This window comes from Myxocyprinus asiaticus, chromosome 36 (assembly GCF_019703515.2).
Source record: "Myxocyprinus asiaticus isolate MX2 ecotype Aquarium Trade chromosome 36, UBuf_Myxa_2, whole genome shotgun sequence".
In the NCBI taxonomy this organism is placed as follows: Eukaryota; Metazoa; Chordata; class Actinopteri; order Cypriniformes; family Catostomidae; genus Myxocyprinus; species Myxocyprinus asiaticus.
In genome coordinates, this window is record NC_059379.1 from 22,785,390 (window position 1) to 22,802,024 (window position 16,635).

At 37.6% G+C, this 16,635-nt stretch overlaps 1 protein-coding gene across 1 annotated transcript; it reads right to left on the bottom strand.

Annotated features, from left to right (window-relative positions):
• Window positions 1-42: 42 nt before the first annotated feature.
• Window positions 43-16,265, bottom strand: gucy2cb (guanylate cyclase 2Cb). Its single transcript, XM_051674704.1, has 27 exons — window positions 16,061-16,265; window positions 15,592-15,704; window positions 15,449-15,516; window positions 14,785-15,000; window positions 14,449-14,570; window positions 14,162-14,261; window positions 13,820-13,925; window positions 12,495-12,636; window positions 12,332-12,414; window positions 12,100-12,220; window positions 11,872-11,956; window positions 11,653-11,755; window positions 11,435-11,491; window positions 11,261-11,332; window positions 10,215-10,319; window positions 10,020-10,106; window positions 9,683-9,815; window positions 9,404-9,541; window positions 8,857-8,945; window positions 7,462-7,553; window positions 7,127-7,282; window positions 6,503-6,695; window positions 6,251-6,425; window positions 6,011-6,109; window positions 5,775-5,869; window positions 5,619-5,695; window positions 43-2,860 (listed from the first exon to the last, which is right to left on the bottom strand). Exons 1-27 carry the CDS (start codon window positions 16,263-16,265, stop codon window positions 2,665-2,667), a joined length of 3,228 nt encoding a protein of 1,075 aa, XP_051530664.1. The 3' UTR covers window positions 43-2,664.
• Between the last annotated feature and the right edge of the window lie 370 nt (window positions 16,266-16,635).

Consider the following 16,635-nt stretch of genomic DNA (forward strand, 5'->3'; position numbering starts at 1 on the left):
GGCAACATGACCTGTTAACATTACCAGAGTGGCAAGAGGCCTTTGAAAACAATTTTGTTGCAGTGGGTCAGTGCGTTACCGGGTCAGTCAATACTTATTCTGTTCATATCAGCTGCAATGCCACCATGTTCTGGAACTGTGAGCATAACTATACTCCTTGTGTCTAGACAGAGCACAGTGAATTATGTGGAACAGTGAGGAGATTTCATAAAATCCGTGTATAGATGATACAAATGTAGAGCAAAGGCTTGATGTGACGCACAATTTTATCAGTTTGTCACTGCAGTACACTATTTACACTATCTTTACAGTGGGACTGGTTTGTTAAACAAATCTATTCACTCTGCTTTATATTTCAGAAATGTATTTTAGTTTTGAATGTTTATATTCAATTGCAAATTATATTTATGGCCTTGTTTTTTTTTGTGTGTGGTTCTACTGTACATACTGTACCACACTTTGAGAGTGATCCTAAACTATAACATGATCTTTCTGTATTTATTTCAGTTTAATAAATGTCAGATCATGTTTCTTGTCAGGGCACAGATTATGTTTTGGTTTATGTTGAATTTTAGTCTGTACACTGACACAAATGTATATTGATAAATTACTGTCCAAGATGCCATTACTGTATTTTTGCTTTATGCATTGGTTTGTTAGTTTTCTGTAATATTTTTTCTAGTCTGCAAAAGATAATATCCAAAAGCATAGTCCTCAAAATGTGGTCATTCAGCTTTGTTGGCTGAAATTGTGTGTTTTTATTTATATATATAATGTTTTTCCCTATGTTTTGTGTTCTTGATAATTCTTCTATTTATAGGCAGTTTGTTATGACTGTCTAACTGGTAAATTAGTGCTGGTATGATATATTAAAACCACACTTAGCCAAATAAAGTTTCTGAGGTTGCTGAAAGAACCAGTAAGCTAGACTCTACCATATATTTGTATTCTGAGCTCACATATCTTTTTTGTTTATCTATTAAATATGGGATATTTTGTGGCTTTTTTTTTTTTTATTGTTTATTTATTTTATCATGTTTTGAAGGGTAAAAAACAAGCTTACTGTTACTTGTTTATTTATATACATGTGCTTTAGATGTAATGTATAATCAGTTGTACACTTTTATTGATATGTACATGGCATAATTCACAACAAAGGTTACAAGACACTGGATGTGTTGAGTTTTGGTTAGCTTTTAAAGCATGGATCATTAGTAGTGTATGTATGTATGCCAAAGAAATTTGGATTGATGTCTTAGTCTTTTCAGCCAAGTGAATTTTGCTCAATCTTTTCAGCAGAGAAAACAGTCATATGGAAAATGTTGAATTAGATGTTCAAGCAGCATTTTTGTGTAAATAGATATAAAAATAATTCAAATAAAGTTTAGAGTTTCTTTTTCAAAAAAAAAAATAATAAATGTGCAGTGTCTGTGAAGTGTTAATTATGTTTATTATATTATTGACTATTGCATTACTGTCTGCATATTACAATTACATTTAACTGTATGTCACTTAAAAATAGTTTGAATACCAGTCAAGTACAATTAATAATATAACAACATGGTTAAAGGTATTGTTAATGCAATTGCAATGTTGAAGTGTGTAACAGAATTGGGAAAATGACAAACATGTATTCCAGCCCCAAACTTAAACTGTTGTCATGTTGGATCACTCAAACAAACAGAGCATTGCTGAAAGCATCACAAAGCCACAGTGTTTGCACTTTTCAGGGAAATCAACCTACGAATGGTTAAGTTGTTTCTGTTTAAGTATGTAACTTATTTTCTCCACAATTTGGAATGTCCAATTCCCAATGCGCTTCAAGTCCTTGTGGTGGCATAGTGACTTGCGTCAATCCAGGTGGCGGAGGATGAATCTCAGTTGCCTCCGCATCTGAGACCGTCAATTCACACATCTTATTGTGTGGCTTGTTGAGTGTGTTACCGCGGAGACCTAGTGCTTGTGGAGACTTCACACTATTCTCTGCGGCATCCACACACAACTCACCACGTGCCCCACCGAGAGCGAGGACCACATTATAGCGACCATGAAGAGGTTAACCCAACGTGACTCTACCCACCCTAGCAACCTGGCCAATTGGTTGCTTAGGAAGCCTGACTGAAGTCACTCAGCACACCCTGGATTCGAACTTGCGACTCCAAGTGTGGTAGTCAGCGTCTTTACTTGCTGAGCTACCCAGGCCCCCTATAAGTATTTAACATTAAAAAAAAAATTACAATTAAAACTTTGGGGAGAGTGAAATATTGAACCTAAACTCTAAAACACTTCAGAAATGCAGCAGAGTGCCTAAACTCTCCTTGCCTATGGTAAAATCACTGTAACACATGGACTCGAGTGGCTTATTGCTTTCTTAAAACAGTGGCAACAGCAATATTCTACAAGACAGCTATCTTTAATAAGCTTTAATAAGCATTTATTATTAATAATAATCTGAATAAACAATTCATCTGACCAGTTATATGGTTCATTTTTCTAATTGTTGACTGTTTTACGGCTTCGAACACGGCTCATCCAATCACAATTCAGGGTCAGAACTATCCATTTTATAATGTACAGTATTTACATTTTGCTGTATTTTACACTGAAGTCCAGTTTGGTTTGGCCTTACACTCATATGGCAGTGTGTTATGTTCAGGGTTGGGTTTACAAATATGTGCTTAGGCAGTCACCAATGGCCAGGTGGAGATACTCTGGCTGCTCTATGAACTCCTCTGCTTCTACCATGAGCACCTTGTGGCGTGTCGATAAGGTCTTCCGCTTCCTAATGCTGGTAGGACGCTTCTCCAGGCAAGTCTTAATCATTTGAGCCAGGTCCTGCTGCAGATGCTGGAAGTTTTCTCTGCCAGGAGGAGAGGTCAAAATAAAATGGTAAGCAGTTTTACAGTATCACATCTAAGAGGCAAAACTAATCTTAATCTTGTATTTGGTCAAAATACAAATGATGAATAAATGAAAATGAAATAAAAATGTATAACATTATGATAAAGTCAGGATGTTATGGGTGGTTACTGGTTGCTAGGGCATTACTAAATGGCAGTGGCGAATTCTCAGGGACAACAAAGCCTTCTCTGCTGTCCAAACATGCCTAATAAATAAATATTTTTTTATCCTTACATTCTCATTCACTTTTTTGCCTATGTATTTTCAATCACTTTCCACTCCTAATTCATCTACAAATGAACAGCAAAAAAATTTATCCAGTCAGAATTTATTCCTCGATGCTTACAAGCTAGCGTGACGCCTGTTTCACTAATCGCATACCCGAAGCTGAACTCGTTAGCTGAAGCAGCGCTCGAGTTTGAGCTCCACCCCTTTTGGCCTTCAGAATTTCAACAGAATCCCTCAACAGTTCAAGTTAATCGGCATCTAAAGTCAGATAGTCAGATTCATCAGCCAAGCCGATTGATTTTATTGTTGGTGGGTGTGGTCTTTAGGATATGTCCCAGTCGAGGCCTTATGCTGTGTTCCATTCAAGTCGGATGTGGGATATTTCCTACCTGATATCTCCGATCTCCGACGATAAACGCATTCCATTGCTAGATGCTCGGAAGATGACATGTAAGGAAACAAAACTGCAAGGCTCGTTAGCTTAGCAGGTGTTTGACTGTAACCAGAGATGTTTCCTAGCAACCCAACTGATAAACAATGCAGCAACGCTAGCGTTTGTGCTACAAGTGTACAATTATCAAAAGAGAGCGTAAAATACCATGTTTTGTACCAGGGCCGTAGCAAGGTAATCTGGGCCCCTTTCCTATAAAAATATACAGTTTAGAATTTGTTGTGGGGCCCCCTGGACCTTTGGGCCCATAGAATCGTTACCACCTTTCACCCCACTAGCTACAGCCTTGTTACACTTGTTTCGTACACTTGTTTCGGCAGGCGTTTGTTAAAGATTTAATATCATGTAATGTAGGAACTTTAACTCATTTATCGATATTACTTAATAAAAGTGAATATTCATCACTTAATTTGTATATCTCCGTGGGTGCCAAAATGTTTGTGTGACGATAAGTACCTGCATCTCTGAGAAATCGGAGTTCAAAATTTCGGAATTCCAATTTCAAGTGTCGTTCCATTGCACATTTCCTAGTATGAAGTTGGAAAATCCAACATTCTGAGTTGAATGGAACACAGCATTCTAGTTGGCCTTGAGTGACAATCACCCTTTAAGTGACGTACGTAATTTGAAAGCGAAGAGCGCAAGATCTATAGCTGACGATTCAGCTGACATCACTGCCATTATCACCACTGAGAAAGAGATCCTTATGGATTTAAAACCTGAGATGAGGGGGGGCCTGGGTAGCTCATCGAGTATTGACGCTGACCACCACCCCTGGAGTCGTGAGTTCAAATGCAGGGTGTGCTGAGTGACTCCAGCCAGGTCTCCTAAGCAACCCAATTGGCCCGGTTGCTAGGGAGGGTAGAGTCACATGGGGTAACCTCCTCGAGGTCGTGATTAGGGGTTTTCGCTCTCAATGGTGCGCATGGTAAGTTGTGCGTGGATCGCAGAGAGTAGCATGAGCCTCCACATGCGGAGTCTCCATGGTGTCATGCAAAATGAGCCACATGATAAGATGCATGGATTGGTGGTCTCAGAAGCGGAGGCAACTGAGACTTGTCCTCCGCCACCCGGATTGAGATGAGTAACCATGCCACCACGAGGACCTACTAAGTAGTGGGAATTGGGCATTCCAAATTGGGAGAAAAGAGGATAATAATAATAAAAACCTGAGATGTAAACAGGAAAGGAGGGCTGATTTTCACTTCAAGTTAATTGGTAAGTGCTTTTTGCATTGTTATAGTAACATTAGGATTTTTCTAAGTGTAAATTAAGCTGGCTGGAGCATACAGTGTCGGTTCAAGTTTTGAAAAGTAACCATGTACCCTTACAAAGCCATTACAAAATTATTGCAAGCAACATTTAAATCGCAAATATTATTAGATCGCTTTTTTCCTGGTATTAGACCTTGGCTTTCAAGCATGGACAAGTTTTTAAAATGTCATTTATTATTAGTTGGCTGCGACGTAATGTATGATGTCCATAAGCATAGGGTGTCAATTGTGAAACTGTGTTTTCTTAATGGCATGAATCGCACTGAAGGCTTAAACTTAAAATTCACGGGCCACCACTGCTAAATGGTTGCAAAATGGTTTCTTAGTGGCCTAAATGGAAAGAGACCATCCTCAAGTATGTAAAATCCTGTTCCCCAGATATGTGTGGGAATATTGTCAATGGAAGTCTATGGGATTTTTCGCTAATTTTCGTCTGCCAGATGGACATTTATTTTCTGACATAAAAACCTTTTATAATATAAACCATGAACTGTATTTGTTTCAAACAGATACAAAGTATTCAAAGTATCAGTTTTTCCCCTCAAAACTAAGGGTTACTGTATAATTACTGTAAAAGAATAGTACCACCACTGACATATAGGTGGCGCTCTTTTCGGTTGAAATGCTACTATAAATGCTGTGAATATAAGGCTATTTCAATGTTAATTTTTATAATTAAAAAAGGAGATGTGCTGTATATCTACTGTACCCTAACTGATAACAAGTTATGAGGAAAAATGAGGATCATAAAGTGGTAAACTCACGCTGCTGGTGGTGTTGGCAAATTATAATCCTGCCCCGTAACTCCCGTCAACCAGTATGTTGTCTCTTTTCCTTTACCCTGTAGTGTATTTGTAAGGATCATCAAAATGTGATAGTGAATGGAATATTTTTGCATGAGTGTGAGACAAACTACAGACCTTTAAGTATGTTTCTCCTCTCTTTTCATACTCAAATTTGCAGTCTGTCCGCTGGAGAATGCTGATAGTTGACTGACTTACATGGATTCGTAAGGCTGAGGTGGTACAGAGCAAACAATAATACAGTACTAAATGTATAGAATACATACAGAGGTGTGATAACCCAAATGCTTTGGTTTTGGGAAAGCTAGTTAATTCAACAGCTGATTTAGGTTTTGAAAGGTGGCACCACTCACGTAGACCTGTGGACTCCATGCGAGACGCCGTGTTCACAGTGTCTCCAAACAGACAGTATCTGGGCATCTTAATTCCCACTACCCCAGCAGCACAGGGCCCTCCACACATGCAAAATATAAAATACGGTTTGTCTGTCTTCTGCATGAATATCATTCTATATTCTGCAACATGGGTAAACTTTCATCTATTAGTTTAAGGGTTCAGTGCTGAGCTGGGTGCAATAAATTAAAACTCATTACCTGAGTGCACACCGATGCGGATCCACACGGGCAGGCCAGGCAGATGGCGTAACTGAAATGTGCCCATGAAGGCCAGGATATCCAGTGCCATGTGGCAGATGTCCATTGCATGCCTGTTTCCATTCCGCCGAGGCAGACCAGACACCACCATGTATGCATCACCAATCGTCTCCACCTGAAATACACACGTGGACATGTTAACTGGAATCCAGTGAATTCTCTGGCACTGTCCATTTCATTTGTCTGCAATACCTTGTAGACATCATGATTGTCAAGGATGCTGTCAAAGTTTTTGTAGATGTCATTGAGCATGTCCACCACCTCCATGGGAGTGCTGTAGTGGCACAGTGAGGTGAAGCCCACAATGTCACTGAAGTAGATGGTGACCTCGTCAAAGAGCTCAGGCTCCACTTTTCCTGTTTCCTTTAGAGAGCGCACAACTGGTCTAAAATATAACCATAATGGCAAGGGTTAAACATTTTATTATCCTGTTGGACTAGTATTACACAATACAATGCTCACCAGACAGTAATAAAAGAAGTAAGATTAAATAACATGCCGATTGTTACAATTTACTGACAAATATCAACAACATTCGCAACTTTTAACTACATTCGTGAAGGTCCTGGAGGGGGTCTGTGGACAGTTACTGTATATACACCGGTTTGATGTACCACCACTGATGGTGGTAAATTGATGATCTGTTAAGCATTATGGAAGGCAATAATGTTTTTTTCATGTTATCTAGGAAAATTATAATAAAGTGTTACCCAGAAAATCTCATTTTTTATATTGGGTGTCCCTGTTGAGAGTCTGAATGAGTTTTTAAAGGTTGAAAACCCCTGTTTTACAATGTGTTTGTCTACACTGACTAACCCAGGCAGAAGCATGAAGTTTAGGTAGTCTGCTCGGTCTCGTTCAGCCTTGTACAGAGCGGTGCGTTCCTCAACCAGTCGCTCCAGGTTACAGGAATACATCTGCAGCCGGCGAATCAGGTTCTCCATGTAGCTCTCATTTTCCTGGTTGTCCAGACTAATCAACAGCAAATCAGGTAATCATTTATTAGAGACATTCCAACCATAATTTCCTTCAGGCCAGTTGTCAGATGGTTCACAACTAGGCTAATGGCCTAAATTGTTTTTTATGTTCTATATGTATACCATTATCTTTTTCAGTGTTGCATGAACAAAAAGCATAGAAAAACAAGTGACCTGACAATCTTCCGTAGAGTGATTTCTATCTTTTTGAAGTCTGGTCTTCTATCTGGGTCCTCGTCCCAACAATTTCTGATTAGCATGCACACCTGTAAAAACAGATTAGTATATGGAAGCCTATATTTTTAGCCTATATTTAAGATTTACACATTTCAATTTCATAACATTTTTTAAGATTTAGGCCTACACTTTTCAATTTTATAAAAAAAAAAAATTACATCATTAAATTAATAAAACTTGAGTTAATTTAAATTTTATTAATTTTTTTCGATTAACATTTTTTATTGATTCATAGATATATAACAAAGAAAAACACAACATATATACACTGAATCAACATTTAACCCCCACTATTACCCCGCCCCAATCACCAACCCCTCCCCGACCCCCAACAAACATCCCTGAGGTCAAATGTAAGAATACACGCACACAAAAAAAAACAAAAACAAAAATAATAATAATAATAATAATTATATATATATATATATATATATATATATATATATATATATAATAATAATAATAATAATAATAATAATCATACATAATCAAAACTATACCTCTCTCTCCACAGCCCCTCCCTGAGAGTCCCCCAAAAACACTAAATAACTGCCCCATTTCCTATCAAACAAATCCCAAAACCCTAGCCTTCTGCATGACACCTCCTCGAAAGCTGCCACCCTCCCCATCTCCGCAAACCACTCCAGAAATGAGGACGCTCCAGCCGACTTCCATCCCTTTAAAATAAGCTGTCTGCCAATCATAACACTGGTCAGAACCCAATTTTTTATGTGTTTATCCCCCAAATTTATGACCGCCCCATCGCCCCAAATACAAAGTCTGGGGCAGAATGAAATTTGAGTGCCCAAAACGTCACATATAAAACTCTGAAACTTCAACCAAAATTCTTGGATCTTAACACCCCCCCCCAAAAGACATGGGTCATGTCTCCATCTTCTGACTGGCGTCGCCAGCAGGTGGGTGTATCTTTAAGACCAAGCCTATACAATCTAGAAGTGGTCCAATAGAATCTATGTAAAATCTCGCACCCTTGCATCTCTTAAATTTTATTCATTAAGTTGTGTTAAAGATTACACAATTCAGTTTATTGGAATTTTGTAATGAAATTGAAGTGTACATTTTAAAAATAGGCAAACATATTTTTTGGAGTCTATGAACTTATCCTGTGTAAGGATAGTTGATGCATAATAATAATAATAGTGTCTGTGTGTTTTTTAAGTTAAAATCAAGACTTTGTGTTCAAATTTTTATGAATATATAAGAAATAAGTGTATATATTTCAAAAGTAGGCTATATCAAGTTAACCTACCTCTACATTTTTGGTTGCTTTTCAGAACTGTTTTTCTGCTATAGTATAATTAATTACTTTACCTCCCGTTCTTTATCGCCTGCATTCTCAAAGTTTAGATCAGGTCTGAAGAAAGGGGTCAGACTAGGGTATTGCACTCTGGCCAGCTTCTCTGTTAAAGGAAAGCAGAATAGTCTTAAAGGGATAGGTCACATGAAAATAAAAATTCTGTCACTCAGCACACCCTGAATTTCTTTTTTTCATGGAATACAAAAGATGTTAGACAGAATGTCTACCTCAGTCATCATTCACTTTCAAGATGAAGAAGAAAAAAGATTAAATGAATGTGAATTTTGCCTGACATCTTTTGTGTTCCATAGAAGAAAATCTTTCATACAGATTTGGAACATCATGAGGGTTAGTAAGTGATTACAGAAATGTCATTTTCTTCTGAACTTTCCCTTTAAAGTTTAACCTTGTATGGGGTATAAACAAAAAAACTGACTTTGCATACATGGTGCATACTGAAACATGATGGGAAAATCCCCAGTAGGGGTCACTATGAGTGTGTTAGGGTTATAAAGGAACACATACTGTATGCTGCTGTCTATAAATCTTTCTCTCTCTCACCAGCACGATCAGAGCAGGTGTGTGTGTAGAATGTGCACTTCCTCATCATGATCTCCTGGGAAATTATGGCAAAGCTGTAGACATCCCCTTTCTGAGAGATCCCTGGTTTCCGCAAGTGCTCAGGTGCTGTCCACAGATCTGAGAAAAAGAAAAAAATATAGGGAAACGCAAATAGGGAACACATTAACAATAAGCAAATGGCTAACCAAATAACTATGGATAAATTTAACAGTGGAAATAACAGAAATTATTTATCAGGTTTGTAAAGCAATTTTTCACCTTTAGTGGGACTGATAATTGTATTAAAGCCAAAGTCTGCAATCTTCACTACCATACGGTTGTCAACCACACAGTTAGTGGATTTAAGTCGCCCATGGACTGCAATGTTGCTTGCATGGAGATAAGACATGCCCTGCAGTAGGGAAAAGAGTTGAGAGGAAATATTGTGTCAGTATGCATATAAACCACATATTTACAATTCCATTAGGTGAAACAGAAATTACACACTTCAGCTTGAAAAATTTACTCCAGTGCTAATTAAGAAATTCTGAAGAAAACACTTCCATTTACATAGAGGACATAAAAACAACACCTGCATCAACCTATATCTGCTTACATTGGCAATGTCATACATGACAGAAATCTTATACTGCCAGTCCATGAAGGTCTCTTCTGGGTATGAAATCTTATCATCAAGCACATTCTAAAATATATTAAAAAAAAATCAAGGTTATATGGGTTATATTCTATGTCAGAATCTGAGTCACACCACATTTGGATTTCATCATTTAGAGCTCAATATAATACTCACTCTGAGGGATCCCCTTTCTCCATACTCGAACACTCCAAAAACTTTGTTGTCAAACTTGACTGTCCCATAGAATTTTGTCAGGTTGTAATAATCAATTTTCAAGAGCTGAAAAGAAAGTGACATTAGGCCTTTCTATCATATCTGTAATAGTGTAGAACAAAGTTTAAAGACAGCTGATTGAATGACAGCCACTATGTCCAAAACATAATGGGGCTTCGCTGTCCAGTCTGTCAATGACTAAAGCTGCGTTCACACTGCCAGCGACACGCAGCGACAAAACGGCCTCATTTCATTCATTTTCAATGAGAGCTGGCGATTTCCAGCTACACGAGCGACGGTGACATTTGGAAATGTTTAACTTTATGCAAATGAAGAGCGACTTTCTGGAGCGACAGCCAATACAAGAGAAGATGGTAGAGCTCATGTGATCCTTCTCTCTCTCAACTCCTGCAGTGACGGAAAGATGGAGGAAAGGCTAATCCTTGCTGTTAGCAATTTACCGGTGTTATATGATATGTCTCTGTCCATGTACAGGGACATTTTTAAGAAAAATGATGTGTGGAAAGGTGTATCTGAGATCGTGGGGATTCCAAGTAGGTTTAAATCATCAAACAGCCTGTAAAATTAACTATTAAATAATTTGTTTTGAAAATGTGTTACATGTATGACAGCAAACGAAACCATATAAATGATCAGATACAGTGAATAAACATACCATATTAATAACCTTACTAATATTTTAATAATAATATTAATTGTAAAGAAACAGTTCTGTTTAGACTCTCCATACACACCACTAGCAACCTAACTGCCAGCCACTGGCGACATGCAGCGACATAGTAGCTGGCAGTGTGAACGCAGCTTTAACAGGCAGTGTTTTTGTATGAAGGTACCTCCTAAGGTTTCAGATAGGCTTAAGGTACCGCATTGTCATGTCTAATGGTCTAAAGTGAATTAAAGTGAGCTTTAGAGATAACAAAGCAAATTTTTCAACTTTTCGGCAGCATTTAGAGGCAGATTCAATGAAGAGAAGAAAACCATGATACCGCATTGAGCTCGATCCTCTGTTTCTCGGAGAAGCTGCCATCTGTGTGCATCAACTCCTTAAGGATCACAATCTTTAAACAAAAAACATCCAGTAACTAAAACAGCTGTTTATTCTAAAATCCAAACCTCACAGTAATGGAATAATATTGGATAAAAATGTTATGTTTGCATACCTTTTTATCATAACGAGCACGACGCAAGTTGTAACTTGTTTTAGTGTCTTCCTCAATCTAATGACAAACGATCATGAAATGATCAGCAACACATTTATGTTATACAGTTGTACAACACCGACTATTTTGAAAAAAAAAAAAAATAATTCTTGGAACTTCTCAAGTTTTTGAACATAATTCATTTAACAGTAAATGACATATTGCTGCCAGTGCATTACCTTCAGACAGATCATATTGCGCTCATTCAACTCTAAAGGCATAATGAGCTCTGAGGAGATGTGAGACCATCTTTTCTGCATGTGACGATAAGATCTGTTTTGCCTGGATTGTTCATATAGACATTAACAATAGTAAATATGTTGCCTTTGCACTACAGATGTGTACACACATAATTAAGTAAAATCAGAATGAAAAAGGTAATAGCTAGGGAGAGTAACCAGTAAAAGATGAAGGCAAGTGTAGCCATCACTCCCACAACTGCAGTACCCAATGCTATGACAATCGTATTGTGGACTTGTATGCCTACAAATGATAATAATGAATTAGGCTTGATTTTCTATAGCTCTTAAAAATGACATTGTATGACTGTCACCTGAATGAGTATGTTTAGTAAAAATGAGGATGTTTACAGTTAAAAGTTTCAAAAGTGACAAGAATCACAGTACCTTTGGAATCTATTGATGGACGGTCTTCAGGTAGACAGAGTTGAGGCCAAATAAAGGAAGGACTGCTGTCCACTGTTTGAGTATGGTTGGTGGTAGTGTTGAACTCGTAAAGAACTTTGTACTGAAGTACAAAAAAATATAATCACAAATCAATTCCATGAGTACTGACTGATTGATTGTTAGATAGATATGTCCAAATACTCAATATATTTGATACTTATTTGTGGCCTACCTCATTTTCATTGTTTGTGTAGATCAAAGAAAATATCAGATCCCTGTCACCATATTCATCCAGCTCATAATCCCCACCTATACCTATTTGCAGATATGGATTATCAAACCAAGCTAAACATTATGAGATATGATTGGAGTTACACTGGCTTTTCCCTTTTCACCTTTGAATGACACATTTCTGAAGTAGTTGATGCTGACGCTTTCCATAACATGAAGTTCTGAAGAGGCCATGTTCCAGATCCTCCTCATCACCTGCCCAAGCAGCAGCACGGCATCATGATACGCTGCAATATAATCATTCATCTGCACACAGAACAGAAGGTTCTTGTAGGTCCATATAAGGAAAACTCAAGCATGTGAATGTGGATGTGAAAAATTTGCCATTTTTGCAACTAGATGAATGGAGACAAAGATATACACTCACCGACCACATTATTAGGTACACCTGTATACCTACTTATTCATGCGATTATCTAATCAGCCAATTGTGTGGAAGCAAACCAGTGCATTAAATCATGCAGATATGGGTCAGGAGCTTCAGTTAATGTTCACATCAACCATCAGAATGGGGAAAAATGTGATCTCAGTGATTTTCGACCATGGAATGATTTTTGGTGCCAGACGGGCTGATTTGAGTATTTCTGTAACTGCTGATCCTCTGGGGATTTTCACACACAACAGTCTCTAGAATTTACTCAGAATGGTGCCAAAAACAAAAAACATCCAGTGAGTGGCAGTTCTGCGGACATAAATGTCTTGTTGATGAGAGAGGTCAACGGTGAATGGCCAGAGAAAGGCTATGGTAACTCAGATAACCACTACAATACAATTGTAGTGAGCAGAATAGCATCTCAGAATGCACAACAGAATGCACAACAGAATGCACACAAGCCTGTGCCCACTGCAGCCTCAGATTTCTGTTCTTGGCTGACAGAAGTGGAACCCGACGTGATCTTCTGCTGTTGTACCCCATCCGCCTCAAGGTTCAACGTGTTGTGCATTCTGAGATGATATTCTGCTCACTACAGTTGTACAGAGTGGTTATCTGAGTTCCCGTAGCCTTTCTGTCAACTTGAACCAGTCTTGCCATTCTCCGTTGACCTCTCTCATCAACAAGGTGTTTTCGTCCGCAGAACTGCCGCTCACTGGATGTTTTTTGTTTCTGTTTTTGGCACCATTCTGAGTAAATTCTAGAGACTGTTGTTTGTGAAAATCCCAGATGATTGGCAGTTACAGAAATACTCAAACCAGCCGATCTGGCACCATGTGACGGATGAAATCACTGAGATCACATTTTTCCCCAGTTAGATGGTTGATGTGAACATCAACTGAAGCTCCTGACCTGTATCTGCATGATTTTATGCACTGCACTGCAGCCACATGACTGGCTGTTTAGATAATCACATGAATAAGTAGGTGTATAGGTGTTCCTTATTAAGTGGTCAGTGAGTGTACAGTATATTAAAAGTCTGAATGTTTTCCCCACCGAGTTGTTACCAGAAGTATCAATGGTGTAATTTCTTGTGTTTGGCATTGTTAGCACCAGGACATTCTTCATAGCAGCGTTAGATGACCCATTGTAATACCGGTCACTGTGAGAGAAAGTTCGTATTCTTACTTACAATTCAAGTAACATTATGCACTCTTTAGTATTCCTGTTATTGGACCTTTTAAGGATTTTTGAGATTTTTGCAGATCAGGTCAGTTATGTCCATTATGGTTAGCTAGCTAACCATTTGCACTTAGTTAAGTAATAGTCAGTATTGTAGACATTTAACATAACTAATTACATATTAAAGAACACAGTAATTTAAAGTAAATGACTGACTTGTAAAGGTCAATCAGAAGAAAAACAATTTCATTATCAGAATCCATAGTGCCATTCTTCAGATCCATTATGTCATCAGGTGTTCCACATATAATGAACACTGTAAAATAAAAATTAACAAAACATATAAAAACATATAATAAAATTTCAGACTTTTGAAAGATTATTTAATCAAAAACTGGAACTTTTATAGAGTGACACAGACATTATGGCATAAGTTAACATGGTGAAGTAATTTCCAAACTAAGACATTCAAATAAAATAATGGGGTGTAATATGGTACTCACAGTTACTGTCTCGGTCTTTGCTTGCTAAAGCCACACTGAGCTCTTCCTCTTTTCGCAGAACCACTCGTTTCTCTAAACTGGATGAAAAGTGGGCTGAATCAACCTCAAGAGCATTTATGTACCTACAGACAAGGATGAAATTGTCATACTGCCATTGTTAGCTTTCATTAGACCCAAAAACCTACAGACAAAAATGCACCACAAGTTAAATAGGGTGATCCGTCATCCCAGGACATTCTTGTATTTGAGACAATTTCACATGTCTACAGTTATTTTACATTTGTATAGTCCGTATTATTTTAAATCAGTAGAACTTCACAAAATGACCCCATTTACCAGAAACAGTCCTCTGTGTTATTCTGTTTCTTGTATATATACACTGTTTTCCATGCAGGCTTGATATTATCACTGAACTTCCAAAAGTGAACAAAGAAGCTAGAGATTTTTCGTGCTGGAGGCAAAAGGCGAGTCAGATCTTTCTTGAAGTCACAAGACAGTCCAAAGCTTCCCGCTGAGATGATGGGCATGTTGAGGTTCAGGCCAATCTCCAGACTAAGAAAATAGTCACACAGACACACAACAGATGTTCTTTTGAATGCAGTAATTTTCTTTTCCAACAGCAGGGAAACAAGGATCAACATATACACCATTCACATCCACCGCTGTAGCCCTCTGTATTTTTACACTAACAAAACAACTCATCTCATTATGCTTCCTGTCTTGCATTGATTTTTCTGTGTCTATACTCCTGTTCTAATGTTACATTAACTTTATGACAGTATTTTTATCATTAGTATATGGTGGTTCTAATTTGTAGTTATGCTGGTCAACAATTGTGAGGTAAATAAACATAATGGTAAACAATCCAATAGTGTAAATAGCCATTTACAGAACTATGTTTACATTATTTAAATTGGATTCTTAAAGATCTAGGGAGACTATAAATCAAATAAATTACTGTACAATACCTATAAAAAAATAAAAGCAAAATCTAACATACTCAACCATTTGAAAAGTGGCATAAGTGCAGGTTGGTCCCAAAAGAGCACATCTCACCTCCCCTGCTTTCTACAAAAGAAATGATCAGTGTAAAGACACTGTGTTATTTCTAGTGTCACATTATTAAAAAGCCTGAAAACTTACCTCAAGATTATTCAGAATTTCAACCCCCTCGCAGGTGCTACTGGTGCATCCTTTTCGCAAGTAATAAATGGTTTGAAACCCTTTGAAGTTAACTGATAAATTGTGACCCACACCTTGAAAAAGAAGAAAAATAGAAGCCCTAAAGAATTTGATTGAAGTACAAGCCATAATTTTGGCATCATTTAGATTTTATTTTAAATAGCTAATAATGAAAAAGGGCTCCAAAAGTCTGGGACCAAATTGAAAATATGTGATCTAATATAATCCTGAACACAATCAGAAAACTTTTAGAGAATTTCTAAGTAACTAATCAAATAAGTACTTTTGTGACATTGACCATTAACTATACAGAAGGCCAGATTTCCTTGCTTGCACTGAAGCACACAAAATCCTCTTCCCAAACTAAATCATGCTGGAATAGTGTATATATTCGTGTACAGACAGACAGACAGACAGATAGATACTTTACCATCATTAAAGTTGATAGAAGAATCATATTCAATGGCTCTCATCACTGCAGGCTTCACAAAATTGATACTCCAAGGCGACACGTCGTCATCCAATAAAACAACATTCATCTTGAAAGTTCCATTGAAGCAAGACTCACTCACGAGGTGACTTTGGTTTAGCAATGTCCACAACAAACAAGCAAATAACCATTTGCTGTAATCCATTGTTAATTTTTAAAAACGGAAAGATCAATGCCAGTTCTAACATTGAAAATGTTAAGGTTCTGCAGCCTAAGAAGTTAAAAATAGAACACTGTAAATTATGGTAAATCGAAGACACAAATACATTTTTAAGGCAACACGACCGCCTGTGAGAATGATTCAGATCTCATAGCTGAAAAGCTTCTTTGTGATTTGTTTCCAGTAGCCTTTATAATATTTATGAATTTCCAAAAATCTGAGGTTGTTTTGTTCAAAATTAATTTACAGTTTGAGATGCACGCCCATCAGTTTTCACATTTATAACTCTGTTCTCACCTGAGCACGTTAATGAACAACATACAGTCAGGGGTTGTCTCAAAACCTTGAGAGCTGC